Genomic DNA, 20260 nt, shown 5'->3' with positions numbered 1-20260 from the left:
ACAGTGCCAGCATACACATTATTATTACCCCAGTGTGCCCACACACATTGATGTGCCCCTACACACCATATGATGCCCCCAGGACCCTCGTACACACGGTATGATGGTCCCACAGTGACCCTTCTAGATATTATGATGTCCTCACTGCAGCCCCCACATAATGCCCCCCCTAGTGTGTCCCATACGTTATTCCCCAACATTGATACCCACTGTGTACCCCTACTCATGCAGTATGATGCCCCCTATGCCTCGTTACCTGCATAGTATGATGGTCCCACAGTGCCTCACCTACATGGTATGATGCCCCTAGTGCCCCCTTACCTGTTTAGTATGATGGTCCCATAATACCTCTCCTACGTGGTATGATGTCACTAGTGCCCCCTTACCAGTATACTATGATACCCCTACTGTCCCTTACCTGTATAGTATGATGCCCCTAGTGCCCCCTTACCTGTATAGTATGATGCCCCTAGTGCCCCCTTACCTGTATAGTATGATGCCCCTAGTGCCCACTTACCTGTATAGTATGATGCCCCTAGTGCCCCCTTACGTGTATACTATGATGCCCCTAGTGCCCCCTTACCTGTATAGTATGATGCCCCTAGTGCCCCCTTACCTGTATAGTATGATGCCCCTAGTGCCCCCTTACCAGTATAGTATGATACCCCTAGTGTCCCTTACCTGTATAGTACGATGCCCCTAGTGCCTCCTTACCTGTATAGTATGATGCCCCTAGTGCCCCCTACCTGTATAGTATGATGCACCTAGTGCCCCCTTACCTGTATAGTATGATGCCCCTAGTGCCCACTTACCTGTATAGTATGATGCCTCTAGTGCCCCCTTACGTGTATACTATGATGCCCCTAGTGCCCCCTCACCTGTATAGTATGATGCCCCTAGTGCCCCCTTACCAGTATAGTATGATACCCCTAGTGTCCCTTACCTGTATAGTATGATGCCCCTAGTGCCTCCTTACCTGTATAGTATGATGCCCCTAGTGCCCCCTACCTGTATAGTATGATGCACCTAGTGCCCCCTTACCTGTATAGTATGATGCCCCTAGTGCCCACTTACCTGTATAGTATGATGCCCCTAGTGCCCCCTTACGTGTATACTATGATGCCCCTAGTGCCCCCTCACCTGTATAGTATGATGCCCCTAGTGCCCCCTTACCTGTATTGTATGATGCCCCTGGTGCCCCCTTACCTGTATAGTATGATGCCCCTGGTGCCCCCTTACCTGTATAGTATGATGCCCCTAGTGCCCCCTTACCTGTAAACTATGATGCCCCAAGTGCCCCCTTACCTGTATAGTATGATGCCCCAAGTGCCCCCTTACCTGTATAGTATGATGCCCCTAGTGCCCCCTTACCTGTATGGTATGATGCCCCTAGTGCCCCTTTATCTGCATAGTATGATGCCCCTAGTGCCCCCGTACCTGTGTAGTATGATGCCCCTGGTGCTCCCTTACCTGCATAGTATGTTGCCCCTAGTGCCCCCTTACCTGTATAGTATGATGCCTCTAGTGCCCCCTTACCTGTAAACTATGATGCCCCAAGTGCCCCCTTACCTATATAGTATGATGCCCCTGGTGCCCCCTTACCTGCGTAGTATGATGCCCCTGGTGCCCCCTTACCTGCGTAGTATGATGCCCCTAGACCCCCCTTACCTGCATAGTATGATGCTCCTAGTGCCCCCTTACCTGTATAGTATGATGCCCCTAGTGCCCCCTTACCTGTATGGTATGATGCCCCTAGTGCCCCTTTATCTGCATAGTATGATGCCCCTAGTGCCCCCGTACCTGTGTAGTATGATGCCCCTGGTGCTCCCTTACCTGCATAGTATGTTGCCCCTAGTGCCCCCTTACCTGTATAGTATGATGCCTCTAGTGCCCCCTTACCTGTAAACTATGATGCCCCAAGTGCCCCCTTACCTATATAGTATGATGCCCCTGGTGCCCCCTTACCTGCGTAGTATGATGCCCCTGGTGCCCCCTTACCTGCGTAGTATGATGCCCCTAGTCCCCCCTTACCTGCATAGTATGATGCCCCTAGTGCCCCCTTACCTGCACAGTATGATGCCCCTGGTGCCCCCTTACCTGCGTAGTATGATGCCCCTAGACCCCCCCTTACCTGCATAGTATGATGCCCCTAGTGCCCCCTTACCTGTATAGCATGATGCCCCTAGTGCCCCCTTACCTGTATGGTATGATGCCCCTAGTGCCCCTTTATCTGCATAGTATGATGCCCCTAGTGCCCCCGTACCTGTGTAGTATGATGCCCCTGGTGCTCCCTTACCTGCATAGTATGTTGCCCCTAGTGCCCCCTTACCTGTATAGTATGATGCCTCTAGTGCCCCCTTACCTGTAAACTATGATGCCCCAAGTGCCCCCTTACCTATATAGTATGATGCCCCTGGTGCCCCCTTACCTGCGTAGTATGATGCCCCTGGTGCCCCCTTACCTGCGTAGTATGATGCCCCTAGTCCCCCCTTACCTGCATAGTATGATGCCCCTAGTGCCCCCTTACCTGCACAGTATGATGCCCCTGGTGCCCCCTTACCTGCGTAGTATGATGCCCCTGGTGCCCCCTTACCTGCGTAGTATGATGCCCCTAGTCCCCCCTTACCTGCATAGTATGATGCCCCTGGTGCCCCCTTACCTGCACAGTATGATGCCCCTGGTGCCCCCTTACCTGCGTAGTATGATGCCCCTAGTCCCCCCTTACCTGCATAGTATGATGCCCCTAGTGCCCCCTTACCTGCACAGTATGATGCCCCTGGTGCCCCCTTACCTGCGTAGTGTGATGCCCCTAGTCCCCCCTTACCTGCATAGTATGATGCCCCTAGTGCCCCCTTACCTGCATAGTATGATGCCCCTGGTGCCCCCTTACCTGCGTAGTATGATGCCCCTAGTCCCCCCTTACCTGCATAGTATGATGCCCCTAGTGCCCCCTTACCTGCACAGTATGATGCCCCTGGTGCCCCCTTACCTGCGTAGTATGATGCCCCTAGTCCCCCCTTACCTGCATAGTATGATGCCCCTGGTGCCCCCTTACCTGCACAGTATGATGCCCCTGGTGCCCCCTTACCTGCGTAGTATGATGCCCCTAGTCCCCCCTTACCTGCATAGTATGATGCCCCTAGTGCCCCCTTACCTGCACAGTATGATGCCCCTGGTGCCCCCTTACCTGCGTAGTATGATGCCCCTAGTCCCCCCTTACCTGCATAGTATGATGCCCCTAGTGCCCCCTTACCTGCATAGTATGATGCCCCTGGTGCCCCCTTACCTGCATAGTATGATGCCCCTGGTGCCCCCTTACCTGCGTAGTATGATGCCTGACGACTCCTCGCTCCTCCATCATATTCAATGGCTTCTGCATCCTAAAGACGCAGATACATTTTAAAGCGGGACATATTGCCGACCTCCCAGGATAACTCGCCAAATCCGGGAATGTCCTCCTGGAGAGGCAGACCTATGCCGTTCCCAGAGACAGGAGCACTGCTTTTGTGAGATCACAGGGATTCCTTGCACAGGAGGGGCTCGGAGGGATTCAGGGAAGGCGCAATCTACGGCTTAAAAAAAACTAAATATGTGAAAACCCAGCACCTACCATGTCCCTCTGACACCAGATTAAAGGAGTTTTGCTTTATGTGGAAATACAAAGTCACTTGTTAGAAATCATCACCCCCCCCCCACACACACAGCATCTGTCTGCGGCTGGTAAAGACCCTATTTTCACTATGATATGGCGAGAAAAGATATATTATACCCGCATTAGCGATAATAGGTGCGAGCGGCGGAGAAATGTGTCATTAGAAGTCTCCGCATTGTTGCGTTATTTAATCTCTGAGACTGACACTTAAAGCGGAATACCTAATTACTCACATAGCGTGTGGGATAAGAGGCGCCTGTACGGAAAACGGGGCAGAAACATACCGGATTAGCTGGCGGTAAATCACTCAGCCGCACTATAATTAAGAAATCCCATCCCTGTTTATTCTGAGCCGTGCGCAATGTGTTACGGTAAAAGATTACTTCTACTAAATGGGAAGAAATCAATAGGAAATATAGGAACTTTCATCCTTTTTTTTGTGCTGGTAATAGCTATATCTGCAGCTAGGAAAGGGGTGGGGGGGGTGGGGGTAACCAAATCTATTTTCTATTGAGCTTCCATAAACTTTTTTAGATCCATCATCACTGATACAGAGCTCCAGATCCTCTGCACACACATAGAGTTACATGATAAGATTCTTACTTCCGGCAGCCACCACTAGAGGGAGCTCTGGAGTTGTATGCAGTAAGCTCCCTCTAGTGGTGGCTGCAGGAAGATAGAATTTTATCATGTAACTGTATGTCTGTGCAGGCATTAAGGGAGGAAGTCTATCTGACTGTGCATGAGGATTAACACAGTTTCTGGTCACTATATGACTTGTACCCTGCAATTTTTACCAGTTTTCTCTAATTTTCACTTGTCTATGATGTCTCCCATACACTGCACACACAGACGAGAGAGAATCCTGCTCTTCTGTCTCTACCGATAACATGTTTAGAAGCAGGAGGGACATTAAACAAGAGTACTGAGCAGTGTAGCTGTGAATTTAGCTCCTGGGTGTGATAAACACTTACTAGAAAGCAGTTAGAACACTTGTTTGATATCACTCTGCTCCCCTTTTCATAGACTTCAGTAGTCAGCTATAATCTGGTCTCTCAGTGAACTTGCAGTCCATCAAGAAGGATATGAGCTGTTATTTTTTTTACAGATTTCTCTGATAAGATATTTTGCAAAGTTTCTTATATTCGTTTGTACTATTGATGTAGCGGCCCTTTAAGGATGCTGGCTTAGCGGGATAATAACCCATACACTGATACAGCAATGTGGATTAAAAAATGACTTATTTTCATGAAAAATTATTATTTACCCAAACGATCGATTTCCTTAGAAAGCGTGATAAAGCATTTCCTTCCCTTTTTTGGCGATAAGTGATCGCGGTCCTCGCGCCTCCGGACAGTGACGCATTGCTGTTCACTTGGGCTTAAAGGGCAACTCCATTCAAAACTCAAAGAACTTTAAAAAAAAAAAAAAAAAATTGGAAATTTCTCTCCCATCATGTCTCTGTATGGTTTCATCCATGTGTCTCCTGTTCAGAATTATTACCTGGTTATGTAGCTGGCTCTCTGCCTTAGATTTCTTTCTGCCATTTGTAGCTTTACTCAAGTGGTGTGTGTTTCTGATCTTTGCTGCTGAACCTTGGATTTGCCTTGACCATCCGTTTGCCTTGCCCTTTTGTTGTGATACACTACCTTCTTTGAATTCTGACTTCAGACTGTTACCTGATTATGATTTTGTCTCACTCCTCTGTCTATGATGTACCCGCTTGGCTTTTGATCTCCGGACGCTTGACTACCCAGTCTCACAGCTTGTCCATGAGTACAGACTAGCATCCTATAACAATTGACCTATACATTTGTATTTTTTGCCCATATGGATCTTGTTCATACACTCTGTGATCAGGTGGTGAATCTGACGCAGATGATTCAGTATCTGGCTAGAATACCAGAGTCTTGAATCATCGCAGTATCAGCTGCAGGGTAAGCATCACGTTATAGCAGTTGTATTTCAAGAGACAAATGGATCCTTTCATGCCCCTCAAGCTTAGGGAACCATAGACTATACCTGTTCACCAGATTACCCCTGATGGTGGGAATACCAGGGTCTCGTACCTCGCTATGCTATATGAATGCTTATCTGTTTCCTCCTCCACCCAGGGATGTTTGGGACAGAAGTGTATGATATAACACAAACTAGACAGACCGGGATAAAAAAAAACTACTATCATGCAAATACACTCACAAACGACCGAGTGGGGAAATCCAAATGGGAAGAAGATAAGCAGAAACACACACAAACCAGATCCACGCAGCAGTGTCCTGAAAACAGCTCTCAACTTCCTGCTCCAAACTCAGTTCTCTTCTTGAACTCCAAACCAGGTAGTGGTTAACTATCACTGGCGAGGAATGAAGTACAGAGAAGGGTTCTTAAGCCTGTGGGGAGTAACAAACTCAGAACAGCTGATACAATAAGAATTAGAACTCCGGGACTCCCACTAAGCAGTTCATCCCTTGCAGCAACAGAGAAAACAAAGCCAAAACTGCTAATAGGATGGTGAAGCCGTACTAGCTACTGCATGTGTACGTGTCACCAGACGCTGCAATCATCTGACCCCACTCTGTTGCGGCATCCCCATGAAAATGAGATAATTAGTTGGAGGAAAACTTACCATAGCTCTCCACTGCCGGCAGTGGCTGTGACGTCAGTATCCTCTGATGTGCAGTTGGTTTCTCCAGCACCAGTGTTGGCCTGTCCTGATAAATTTTCAGGGGAGAAAGACCAGTTTAGGGTGTTCAGGGAGAGTTGTATGCTATTTTTTACCGTGTTCCCCAGTCATCAGGGAATGAGTCCCTATTGTGAGGGGTCTTAAGATTTGGACATTTTCTTTGTCCCCCCCCAAGCTCAAGAACTCAACGGTCATCGGCTTTTTTGATGCCTTAGGGTTAATCTCTGACGAACCTGACATAATCCAGGACATGGAGGCAAAGATCATGAACATGAAAAGGTGGCCGCACCGTTGAGGACCATAGTACTGAGTTTTATGGAATGATGCAGCTCTCAGGTGTCAGTTTCGACAAGGTCTTTCGGATAAACTTAAGGACGCTCTGGCTGTACATACTCCACTCTGTTCTGTGGAGGAGGCCATAACTCAGGACATTCGGTTGGATCGCACAGCTTGGGAGAGATGTGATGAACGCCAGAGGGTTGGTCATTCCCCCTGAATCTGTCCACATACCTGAGGTGAAGCCAATGGAAGTGGGAGCTGCAAGACCGTTGAGAGGAGACTCTGCCTCTGTTGTGGTCGCTCTAGATAACTTCTCAAGGACTGCTAATTATACCCTGACGCAAACAAGTCATCGGGAAATGCTTCAGTCTGGGTGATTGTCAAGAAGGTCACCCAGACTTCTAGGTAGCTTTTTACTCCAATAAAGTAGTGCTGAATGTGGAACTACTTTTCCAAAGCCAGTCATTATCAGCGATAACCTTGATTGATAGTGGGTCTAAAGCCAACTTTATCGATTCAGGACTGTTTCTGAGGTTAGGATTAGGGACAGGTTGGAAAGAACCATTCAAATTGTTGCCATTGACAGGACACCATTACCACGGAATTTTGTTGAGCTGATAATGGTGTGGGAAGCGGGACCACTTCATTCTGAGTCCATCTCCTGCTTTGTTTTTGATAATTTGCCTACTGGGTGTGAGGGTTTCCATGGCTGCTTATTCACAATCCTGTTATTGATTGGTGTTGAAAGGATATTGTGAAATAGAGCCCCAATTGTTATAAGAGATGTGGAAGTTCGGCACAAATTTCCTCCACTAGATTGGACGGTCTGCCGGGGTACCTGAAAGACTTCGGAGATGTGTTGTCAGAAAAAGAAGTGAAGACATTCCCTTCCCATTGTCCTTATGATTGTACTATCAATCCTGTCCCTAATGCCATATTGCCTAACGCTCGCCTGTTTAATAATTTATTGGGTCCTGAACATACCGCCATGAAAGAATATGTAAACGAACGTTTATTGAAGGGTCATATCCATCCGTCCTCCTCGCCTGTAGCTGCTGATTTTTTCTTTGGTGAAAAGAAAGATGGCGGCCTCTGTCCTTGCTTCGATTTCCATTAAACAAAATTACAGTTAAGAATACTTGCCCATTTCCACTCATCCCTGACCTATGTAATCAGCTTACTACACTTGATCTTAGAGGGGCTTATAATTTGATACGCATCCGGAAGGGTGATGAGTGGAAGACTGCGTTTTAGATTTCGGAAGGTCTATTTGAGAATCTGGTCATGCCTTTTGGGTTAAACAATGCACCAGTAGTCTTGCAAAATGTTGTGAATGATATATTTTCTGATATTATTGGAAAGGTTTATTATGGAGTACCTGGATGACCTTCTAATGTATTCGCCTGATCTGGGTTCGCACTATGAACATGTCCGGTTTGTTTTACAAAAGCTCAGAGAGAATTCTTTGTTTGCTTGATTGTAGAAACGTACTTTTTCTGTTCAAGAAATATTGTTCCTGGGAGTTCATTGTATCTGCTGAAGGGTTGCAGACGGATCCTGTGAAGGTGCAGGCCATAATTGATTGGGTTCAATCTCGTGACCTTAAAGCTTTGCAACGTTTTCTAGGATTTGCCAATTACTACAGAAAGTTTATTAGGGTTTATTTTTTGCAGATGGTTAAACCTTTTACTGATCTCACACGTTATGATGCTATTGGAGCCTTTAGTAAATTGAAAGAGTGTTTCATGTCTGCTCCAGTTTTAATCCAACCGGATCTCCAGGAACCGTTCATCATGGAGGTAAATGCTTTGGAGGTCGGTGTAGGAGCAGTTTTGTCTGACCAGCTTGTAGCCATGTGCATTTTTCTCCAGGAAATTTTCGTCTGCTGGGAGACAATATGATGTTGGGAATAGCGAGCTGCTCGCTGTCAAATTAGCTTTTGAAGAATGGAGACATTCTTTCATCAGGTCACAGTTGTGACTGCTCAGCAGGACTGGTCTTTATTTTTACTTCTTGCTGAGTTTGTCTTTAACAGTTGGGTCAATCAGTCCACTGGAACCTCGCCTTTTTTTGCAATTATGGTTTTCATCCCCATTTTGGTGAATTTTCTAAGAAGAGTTCTGGTTGTCCTCTAGTAGAACAGAAACTTGGGGATGTCTTGTCTTGCAGGAGTATCAAAGAAATATTAGGGTGGCCAGGGCTGTGGAGTCGGTAAGCCAAACCTGCGACTCCGACTCCTCAATTTCCCTTACACCAACTCCGACTTCGACTCCCACATATGTTGCTTATATTCAAGTGAAAAATTTATTGTAATACAATGTGAACATCAGACATTTAATCATTTATATGATACAATAATCAAGATATTTAGATAGAACATAATATATATTTATTGGATTACAACTTTAGAACACAAAAAACTGTAATAAATTGTAAATATCTAATACACTATGTAATATCGATTACATATATAATATATATATAGTGTGTATATATATATATATATATATATATATATATATAACACTGTATAATAAACTATGTAAGTGGCAAAAAACAGTTTTCAACAAAAACATACTAAATAACATTTGTGCAGTCTATGAATTTGTCCTAAGAAATAGAATTGCCTCCATCAGATCCTCCTTCATAGATGACCTCACATCTGACCTAATAATTTTAAGGCCAGAGAACAACCTCTCTACAGTAACTTGGGTTGGAGGCAAAGCCGTAACCACATGGGCAACATCTCTAACAATTTCCGGGTATAAAGGAATTGCCTCATGCACAGTCAGTTTTGATGAACGGTTGAATTTTTCTATTTCTTTGAGAGCAAGTGAAACATTTTGCTGAAATATGGTCAATCTAACTGGAGAAGATGCCGTATGATCAGTGTATTCAAACTCCTCATCTGATGAGGATGAAAATATGGCAGCAGTATCGCTGTCAGGACCCGAGTCCTCTTGCGCCTGGCAGTCCTCCTGTAGGCCACTCTTCCTAACTGCTACCTCAGTCAGAGCTTCTTTTCCTTTAGTAAGCTGTTGATCATCAAGCAATATACGATGACTTGGGTCCACATAAACAGCTGCCAGAAAAATGTTATTTTCCAATAGCTGTGCCTCTCTCCGTTTCATTGAAGCAGAAATGCCATCTGCGATTAAACCTCCTCTTTGGGACAAGCAAAATAGCAAGTTCTTCCACTCCCTTATGAAAATGCCAGGCGTTAAATCCTCAGCTTGTAATTTTTTAGTCACGTTAAATGGGTGGTTAAGCAATTCCTTCAATTCAGCCACCTGTGTCCATTGACCTTCATTTAGGGTTACCTGAGGGTTTGCCATATCTGTAAGAAACGGTTTTAGTTCAAGCAATCGCTCAATCATTAAATAAATGCTGAGTGGCTTGATAAACAATTGCCCCTTTCCCAGCACGTCTCTTCAAGATGGAATCAATTTTAGGGGTTCTGGCGGCAATAGCCAATTTCCTCACTTTTCCAATCAGATTTCCAGCATGTCCCTCTTGCAGACTATCTCTTATTGCCAGCTGCAGCATGTGCACAACGCAACGCATGTGATGAATAGAAAAGTGTTTTGAAGCAGCTTCAAAAGATCATCTTTTTCTAAAGTATAATTTTGCTGTTCTTCTGTAGTAATATCTGTTTGTTCCTCAGTTACATGAACAGCACTGTGGCCTTCCATCTCAAACATACTGAATCCTAAATTTTCTTCTAGCTGTTGTTCATTACTCTCATTCATCAGTGTAATTGTACTTATCATGTTTGAAGCATTGTCCGTTACAATAGCAAGAACCTGTTCTTTTTTTGAGTTTGTAATCTTGCAGGACTTTTTCCACTAAGGTCTGGAGAAACTGGCTGCTGTGATGAGCTGTAGTATCTTTTACTGCCAATGTCTTGGTAACAATTTCTTTGTTGTCACAAACATATCGACCATTGATGGCAAAATAGTTCACTCTGTGACGTGTGCAGGCGTCCATTGTAAGAAACATGAAGCGTCTTTTGAGAGTCTTTTTAAGATCTTCCTTTTGTTTAAGGGCTTCTTCAATCACTAATTTTCTAATACTTTCTCTTTCCAGAGAAACACCAAGTTTGCTGGCCATTTCTCCATTAAGAGCTGGAAAAGCTGGTCGTGCAAATAGTGATAATGGTACACCGTCCTTCTCAACAAGCTGTATGAGCTGTCTTTTAAACATATCTGCTGTCATTCTTACAGTAACTTTGTCACTTGCAAAATATCTTGTTAATGATGTTTGAGATGCTCTTTCCTCGTCATTTGCCTGGCAGGAAGTACTGGGCACGGGTTTCTTGGTGCTGCTGCTATCTTTCTCAGTCACAGCTTTGAAAACTTCTGGGTGGAAGCATTGTAAATGTCTTTTTAGATTGGAAGCTCTTGTAGGAGCATTTTTATCACTGCCTGAGTATGCGCTGATTTTGGCATCACAGCATTTGTTTTCCTCTGGGTCACTTGTCATACATTGACACACAAAATATTTTTCATCTTGAGTCACTGTGAAATGCTCAACTACAGCTGACTTCATGGGGAGCTTCTTAGACATTTTGTAATCATATAAATTCACTCTCAAAATAATTTTGTCCTATAAAATAAAATAATGTATATTATAATTCCAGCAAGAACAGGGAACCATGTACAGTGGGGAAAATAAGAATTTGATACACTGACAATTTTGCATGTTTTCCCACCTACAAAGAATGGAGAGGTCTACAATTATACACTTCACCTGTGATAGACAGACTAAAAAAATCCAGAAAATCACATTGTATGATTTAAATAATATGCATTTTATTGAATGAAATACGTATTTGATACAATAGAAAAACAGAACTTAATATTTGGTACAGAAACCTTTGTTTGCAATTACAGAGGTCAGACATTTCCTGTAGATTCTGTTTCTCTCAGTTGAAGTGTACCTATGATTAAAAATTTCAGACCTTTCCATTCTTTGTAGGTGGGAATCGACAGTGTATCAAATACATACGTTCCCCACTGTATAATTTTAGATAGAAATAAAACAAACTTTGCATAAATCAATAGTACAGATGACAAATATAAAGTTTGTAAAATATGTTATTAGATAGCTTTAGTTTGAATTTCCAAGGCTTTTCTTATTAGGGTACAGCTCACTAAATGCTTCACAGTCTATGAAGAGGGGAGGAGGGAGGGAGCAAGTTTGTTGTGTATCATACTCCAGGAACAAAGAAACTGATAACAGAGCTAATAGCTTGATGTTTTGGCTTCTATACCCTATACAAGTCCTCATATAAGTCCTCATCAATCCTGTTGCTGTATTTTCCCTGTATATTGTATGTATATTGTATAAATGCTAGCTTCCCAAAAATATATGAGCTCAAAGAAAAAACAAACAAGCATCAAACATACAGAGAGAACATACAGTATACTGGACTATTGATTTATGCACACTTTATTGAAAGTTTAAATATGCTTTAAGAAGTAATTACCTTAATCTTGTTATCCTGTTCACTCTAGCAATTCTTTTGAGATAAGTGCCTTCCTTCTTTCTGAATATGTTTACTTGTCTGTGTTGTACCCTTGTCTGTAGAGGAGGAGCTTCACTTGTGCTAGAGTTCACCACTGACACCTCAGCTGCTGCAGAACCTCATACTGCACACCTCAGCTGCTGCAGAACCTCATACTGCACACCTCAGCTGCTGCAGAACCTCATACTGCACACTTGAAAATAAAGCCTGCACCTTAAGAAGATGTGGTGGTGAATGCAGTCTATTTATTCCAACTATCAATTGATGTTGATGTGTTACTGAAGACGAGCAATGCCTGTCCTGGGCGTCCTTTTGGGCAGCTATGAGGTGTCCCTGACTGGTGCTAAAAAAAAGGAGTGTTAGTCTGTGTGCTATCCGGCTTTCATTCTTTTTGGTACAGATATGATATGGATAGACAGATATGGATAAATGGATATATAGATAGAGCAGATTTCTAATCTGCTTTTGATATTGAAAACATTATGAGCTCAAAAACCTTTCAGGTGATGCGGTTTTTTAAAAATCTGATCTGCTCTTGCAACTGAAAAACGTATCCTCAAAAAACGCAGGAAAAACGCTGTGTGTGAATGTAGCCTTAGACCAGGAATAGAACAGCCATTTATAGGACATTTCATAACTTTCCCAAATTCCTATGAAAAAATATTCAGCACATTCTGCATTGAATTACTGTACCAATTCATTATATATTTTAGGAGTCGGAGTCGGTCCATTTTATACCGACTCCGACTCCACCAAAATGAGCTCCGACTCCATGACTCCGACTCCACAGCCCTGAGGGTGGCTCAACGTTTCCAAAAATGGAAGGCCGATAGAAAACGTTCGGCACGTCACATCTTCAAAGTAGGTGATAAGGTTTGGTTATCATCCAAAAACATTAAGCTGAAAGTACCGTCAGCAAAGCGCTCAAATTTATTGGCCTGTATGAGATTCTGGAGGTTGAGAATCCAGTGGCCTTTAGAATAAGACTTCCTCCAATGCTTCACATCACAAATGTGTTCAACAAATCCCTGTTAAAGGAGTTTATCCCTTCGGTATTGTCTGCCTCCTCTCCACCTCATCCAGTTTCTGTAAATGGAGGTTTATGGAGTATGAGGTGCAGAAGATCATGGATTCTCGGAGGGTCTGAACTTCTCTCCAATATCTTGTTCAGTGGAGGGGATACAGACCTGAGGAGAGATCCTGGGTTCCGGCTCATTTTGTAAAGGCTGATCGTCTGGTTAGGACCATTCATCTTGGTTTCATGGGACACCTAGGGGTCTGGTGGCCCCCTAGAAGAAGGGGGTACTGTCACGCTTACGCCTTCTGGTGTGTATGGACTCAGTGAATGACTTCTGCAGTGCAATCTAGGACAGGGGTGTGCTGAGCTGTCGGTAAGGTGATTGACAGTTCAGCTGTCAAATCGGGAGCTGGGATGTTCTGAACTGTCAGTTTCTTGAGTGACAGATTACCTGTCCAATCAGGGCAAAGGCATGCCTGGGCTTCATCTATGTGTCTTGTGTTCGGAGTAATTGCCTGCCTATTTAGCCAGCTCTCTGCCTTTCTTCCAATTGCAGCTTTTCTCAAGTGGTGTGTGTAGCTCTGTGCTGCTAGACTTGTAATCTGATCTTTGGTGCTCAACCTTGGATTTGCCTTGACCATCTGTTTGCCTAGCCTTTTTGTAGTGATCTGCTATCTCCTTGGAATTCTGACCTCAGACTGTTACCTGGCTATACCTTTGTCTCACCCTTCTGTCTTTGATGTACCCTCCTGGCTTTTGACCTCGGACCGCTTGACTACCCAGCCTCACGGCTTGTCTCAAAGTAGCGACCAGCATCACAGAATCTTTCTACAAGCTCCAGGTGAGCCTTTTCCTTTCTGCAGCCCTCGGACCATAATTCTTAAAGAAATGCAGACCCCAATCCAGGCCCACCTTGATAACCACCTCAAGATAGCTTGATTTCAAACCCCAGATTAGACCCCACCTTATATAGATCTCCTTTATACATATTACCAATTTGACCCGTATTTATAATGAACCAGACCAGACACTTCTTTTCTACAGACCCCAGATTAGACCCTTCCTTTCTGCAGACCCCAGACACCTCTTTGTATAGACCACTGACAAGACACCTTCTTTTTACAGACCCCAGACCAGACCCCTCCTTTCTACAAACCTCGTACCAGACTCCTTCTTTCTACAGACCCCAGACCAAATTCATTCTTTATACAGACCCCAGACAAGACTATTCTTTTCTACAAATCCCACACAAGACTCTTCCTTTTTACACACCCCAGACCAGACCATTAATTTCCACAGACCCCAAAGTAGACCCGTTCTTTCTACAGACACCAGATCAGAACCTTCCTTCCTACAGACACCAGACCAGAGCCTTGCTTTCTACAGACCCCTCTTTTACACAGACTCCAGATCAGAATACTTCTGACTACAGACCCCAGACCAAACTCCTCCTTCCTACAGACAACAGACCTTTCCTTTCTAGAGACCTCAGGACAGACCTTTCCTTTCTACAGACCCAAGACCAGACCCTTCCTTACTACAGACCCCAGACCAGACCCTTTCTTTCAACAGACCTCAGACAAGACCCCCTTCCATTATACAGATCCCAGACCAGACCCTTCCTTTCTACAGATCCCAGACCAAACCTGTCCATTTTCTAGACCCTTCCTCTCTACAGACCCCAAACGAGACCCTTCATTTCTACAGACCCCAAAGTAGACCTTTCCTTTCTACAGACAAGAAACCAGACCCTTCTTTTCTACAGACCTTTACTTTGTACAGATCACAGACCAGAATAGTTCTTTCCACAGACCCCAGACCAAACTCCTCCTTTCTACTGACCCCAAACCATTCTTTTCTACAGACCCTAGACCAGTCTCCTCCTCTCTATAGATCCCAGATCAGACACTCACCTCTGCCCGTTCCTCCACTCCTCTCTTCTCCTCTCCTTTACGTAACAGGCCCCTTTTCTTTTGGGAGTCCTTAGATCTCCAGTTTTTCGGTGAATCTCCCATACATTCTGGAAGAATATGAATAATACTGTTGAATTCCATTAATCCTTCATCCAGTGGTTCAGAAACCCTAATTGTAAGGCATGCAGAAATAATCCAGAATATCTGAGTTCCATCCAATAGTCTGATATCTCGGAGCAGGACGGATTATCGCACTCTATATATGCAACTATTGGAGACCACCAGACGGACGTAAATCAGACCTAAATAGTTGTGTTTTCTGAAGTGGATTATGATGACAGAGTCCATCAGAGACGCGGCTGCAGCAGCTGCTGGAACTGAGAAACGTACAATCTCCACTACAGGGGCCGGTGTCTGACTGCACAACAAGGCCAAGATAAACTGCATCACGGGTCTCCCTGATGTGGTGAGAGCTGGAAAGGAGTTATCTCTTCACACCACAACCAAGGGCAGTAAAAAAGAAGCCATTGATGCTCGAAATGTGTCAGCGGCCGCAGGATTATTCTAACACTCTGTGCTGTTTCATTTACAGACCCCAGACCATACTCCTTGAAACAATGTAGATCTCGTACCAGGCCCCCCTAAAAAATGCTGATCCCAGACCAGGCCCCCTTTAAGAACCACTTTAGATCTCTTTTACTTAAGCCCTCACTTCCCAGACCTTTCTTTTTACACACCCCAAACCAAACTCCTCATTTTTTCAGACCCCAGGCCAGACCCCTTTTAAGAACCACCTTGAATCTCTCTAGTTTAAACCCCGCCCCTTTATACAGACCACCAATAGCACCCCCATTTTGACACACCCCAGACCACACTCCTCGTTTCTACAGCCCCCAGACCATACCCGAATCTTGATCACTTAAACCCCATATTGGACCCCCTTTTTACAGGCCACCAATAGCACCAACATTTTACACACACTGGACCAAACTTCACGTTTCTAGAGACCCCAAACCATATTCCCTAAAAAAAAAAATGCAGATCCCAGACCAGGCCTCTTTTTTATTAAAAACCACTTTGGATCTCTTTCACTTAAACCCCTTACCTCCTTTATACAGACCACCAATAGCACCCCCAATCTACGCCCTCCAGACCAAACTCCTAATTTCTACAAACCCCAGACCAGATTCCTTTAAAGAAATACAGAACCCATATCAGGCCCCCTTTGAGATCCACTTGGATCTCTCTCGTTTAAACTCCTCCCCTTTATACAGACCACCAATAACACCCCCATTTTTACACACCACAGATCGGATTCTTTATTTCTAGAGACCCCAAACCATACCCCCTAAAAAAATACAGATCCCAGACCAGGCGCCATTTAAGAAACACTTTGGATCTTGATCACTTAAACCCTATATCGAACACCCTTTTCACAGACCACCAGTAACAACACCATTTTACACACACTGGAGCAAACTTCACATTTGTAAAGTCCCCAGACCATACCCCCTAAAAAAAATGCAGATCCCCTTAATTAAGAACCACTTTGGATGTTTTCACTTAAACCCATCACCTCCTTTATACAGACCACCAATAGCACCCCCCCCTTTTTCCATACTACAGACCAAACTCCTAATTTCTACAGACCCCAGACCATACCCCTTTAAAGAAATTCAGATGGCAGACCAGACCTCCTTTAAGAACCAGCTTCGATCTCTTAAATTTACACCCCAGACCACCAAATATTACTCCGATTTTACAGAGCCCAGACCAGATTCCTCATTTCTGCTGACCCCAGACCATGTCCCTTCTCAAAAATAATGTAGACCCTAAACCCATCCCCTTCAAACTTAACAGCTAGGGGTGAGATATCTACAAGTGACTTCACCACGATATTTAAAGAATTTGATATTTTTTTCCTGAGCAACGATCTGCCGGTTAGATGTCCGGGAAAGTTAAGTACCCCCCCATTAAAGGCACATCAACGTCTATGCCTCATTTAATAGTCGTCATGTTGCTTTGTAAGCAGTTTTCCCTTTAAGACAGGAAGTCAAACCCATAAAACGAGAAACTCCGAAAAAAAGGAGGAAGTAGTGAGAAAGTATAAGAAGAGAAAGCCTGAGAAAAGTTGTGAAAAGAGACAGAAGACTCTGTGTGTAGGACGCCTGCCATATTAACCCCACCGGAGGCTCAATATTCCCATGCACTTTCCATGTGGAAGTACAATCCCCACCGGACTCGACATTCCTGAATTACATCCAGCTGCCTGATTACACCCCCCATCCTCCTCTCTTTCCCAAAATACACCCAGACCCTGACGTCTTCCTTCTGCTCAAAATTCACCGATCCTTAGAAAAAGTCTTAAAGATGAAAAAGTAGCGGAGGTTGTACATCAGCCTTGGGATTATTACAGGGTCATCCATTACAGCCGAACCAAAATGTCACCATCTCCACCATGGGGCTAGCACCAGCTGACAGGCATGGATTTTCCGGGACGTGACCTCTGATACCTCAGGGACCCACTTAAGATTACGCCTACCGAATACAAATCACAGGACTATTATTCTATTTTTTTATTTTTTTTTTTGTTATTAATTTTTTTTTTTTTTTCAGATTTTAATTGAGGATACAGTATTTTTCTTTTTAATTTCATTCATTTGTATTTTTTATTTAATATATATATTTTTGTATATTTCTTTTTTTTTTTTTTTTAATTTTCTCTATGTGTTATAAGTGATGCAAAAAGTTAGGGATCTTTAGACATTTTGAAATATGCATCTTTTATTTTTTGCATTTATGTAATATTTTAATTCCTGTTTTTTGGTTAATATAGGGAGTTATAGGAATTTTTTAAAAATTATTTTATTTTTTGATTGGCGGATTGATGTAGGATTTCGATATAATGTGTATGGTTATATTACGAGTGTTTTTATTATGGCGCTTTGCATTGTGTTCATGTTTTAGGAGGTTTGAATGTTTTACTTTGTACTTTTTTGTTGTTTTTTTGTTGTTTTTTTTCTGTTGGGTTACTGTTGTGTTGAGTTACTGTTGTGTTGAGTTACTGTTGTGTTAGAAAGTTGGGCTCTGGAAACGAGCACTTTCTTGTCTAGGATATGGTTACTTGGTGCCAATGGAGTGTAGTGATATAAGCAAATTCTCCGTCTATCCCACAAGGTTCAAATTTGGAATTCCGAGCATTAAACTCCCGAGAGAGTCCCTAAAAAAGGGAGCTCATGTTACTCCTTCCAATCTAAACACAGGTCAGCTGAGGATTTTTATGTATTGCCTCTGAGCTAAAAGTGTAACTCTCAGTAAATACATTTTTCATTTACAAGGCCGCCGTCTTACCGCCCACCCTTCCCCCCCAACGCCACCTGCAGACCCTGACAGTGCGAGGCCTGTTTACCGTAATCTATGTTTTTATACTCTTGTTTTCTTGGGAGCTGCTTAGTCAAGGATACAGTTTAAGTTTTGTGCAACCTACATAGAGGAGAGATTGTAAAACAAAAATGTAAGGCCAAAGTTGAAATAAATTGACTCGAGAGTTCAAAAACTCTACGAGGAACGTGAAGGACAACCTCGAGAGACCATGCTTTTCCTACAGACCACAAGGAGGCTTCATAGATGATCTCTGGGCAGGCGTCCTGGCTAGAGGAGAAGCACCGAGTTCGTAGACACCATGGAGAACTTTTTCAATCGACATTTTACCAAGTCCCCTCCAATCGAATCCGATAGGAGAACGAGTCTCATGGCTTCGAAAGTCAGACGTAAGTCGGGAGCTGGTGGACCGTCTCTTGGACTCTTGGCACAACGAAGGGTATCTATTCAAGTAGGCAAGAAAAATGTAGGCAGTAGAAGGAAATCCAGCACGGCACCGGTAAGGGTAAACCCACGCTTTGTCGTGAAGAGTGTCCAAAAACATACCTTAAAGTCTGAGAAGATTCGGAACGTCGAGGACCTGTTTTGGGACATATGGATGGACTGTAAGTTACTTAACCAGGCGAGTCAACAGCCCAGCGATCAGGAGGGTGAGGAAGGCATTTATACCTCTAGCAGTGAGAGTTCAGAAGAGGTCGGAGTCGATGAATTTTCAAGGTGTGTATGTGTTAAGAATCAAGAATTTTCAGTTCGCGTGTTGGTGTTTTTGACTATACAGCTGGATTGGACCTGGTCACCAGACCTGGCGCTGGTATTTTTATTTTTTGAACTTGATTCGAAAAGGGGTTGTCCAGTTGGCCAATTACTTGCCCGGTATACCATGCCTTTTTGCGAGCCCACGTAAACATTCAGCTGAGTACATTGGGGTCACGTGACGATCCTTCCTGAAGTATTAGTTGAAAGGGTCCTGTCTGGGGGTTAAAATAATTTTTGGGGCCCTCTTGTTGGACCCTTAGGAACTGCTAGAAATTTGATTGCATCCGTAAGGTCGACCTGAAATGCTTAAAAATATTTTTTTGTCTCCGTGGTAACAGACTACAAACAAACCCTTCTGTAGTCTGATCTTGCAGTTCTCCCTACTGATCCGGCAGTAATAGGGGTCGGATGGACGACAAAATGACTGCAGGGTCAGACTATGATGCCGTTGTTGGGATTTGGAGACTTTACAAACCTATAGATCTGCGCAATGGCTGCGTACACAAAATGTTAGGGTTTTTTTTTTAAAGATTGTGTGTGAACTGGTATCACTTGACAGGATCTGATGTAGTTGTGGAATTTTTCTAGCTCTTTGTTTAGTGTGTGATTTGTATCACCGGCTTGTCTTAATTTGGTCGCCAATTCTTAAGGACATGAAACCACGATCCGTATCTGCAGAATGACTTTTACGTTGATGAGATAGGAGATATGGCCGTCTTTGCTATTTTTTAAATTATTTTGTGAGATGTAAAGATTGGTTACAATCATTCTCCGAGGGAGTTTCCTCTTTATATTTGATCGCTACCATCTAAGAACTTCGTTTTACTGGTGAACGGAAGGTGCGGCAAGTGCTTATGTGGGGCCCTATGACCATTTAAAGGGTTTTTCAGTGGTGTAAAAAAATTAAAAAAAAGAAAAATGTTTATTGGATCGATCCCCAGTTGGACCCGATTTCCCCACATGACCACTGCTGCCAAACACTGCCTGTAAGGAATTACTATTGCGGGCAGTGATTGCCTGCAGCGGTCACATACTCATGATCTTACAGAGA

General features: G+C 43.8%; 1 protein-coding gene across 12 annotated transcripts in view; it reads left to right on the top strand.

Annotated features, from left to right (window-relative positions):
- DGKI (diacylglycerol kinase iota) overlaps positions 1 to 20260 on the top strand; it is a 300508-nt gene that overhangs the window by 94733 nt on the left and 185515 nt on the right. For 3 of the 12 annotated variants that reach the window (XM_073567538.1, XM_073567537.1, XM_073567535.1), the window contains exon 1: positions 17822 to 19170. The exons of 3 other annotated variants lie outside the window; for them this stretch is intronic. In XM_073567538.1, coding sequence (XP_073423639.1) covers positions 18755 to 19170 — 416 coding nt within the window. In that variant the 5' untranslated portion in view covers positions 17822 to 18754. Of the gene's footprint in view, positions 1 to 17812; positions 19171 to 20260 lie in introns of those variants that run through there. 6 more of the 12 variants (XM_073567541.1, XM_073567540.1, XM_073567547.1 and 3 more) reach the window with 5 other exon arrangements.

This window comes from Dendrobates tinctorius, unplaced genomic scaffold (assembly GCF_039654945.1).
Source record: "Dendrobates tinctorius isolate UK_male_01 unplaced genomic scaffold, ASM3965494v1 ptg000020l, whole genome shotgun sequence".
NCBI lineage: Eukaryota > Metazoa > Chordata > Amphibia > Anura > Dendrobatidae > Dendrobates > Dendrobates tinctorius.
This window is presented reverse-complemented; position numbering and strand designations above follow the sequence as displayed.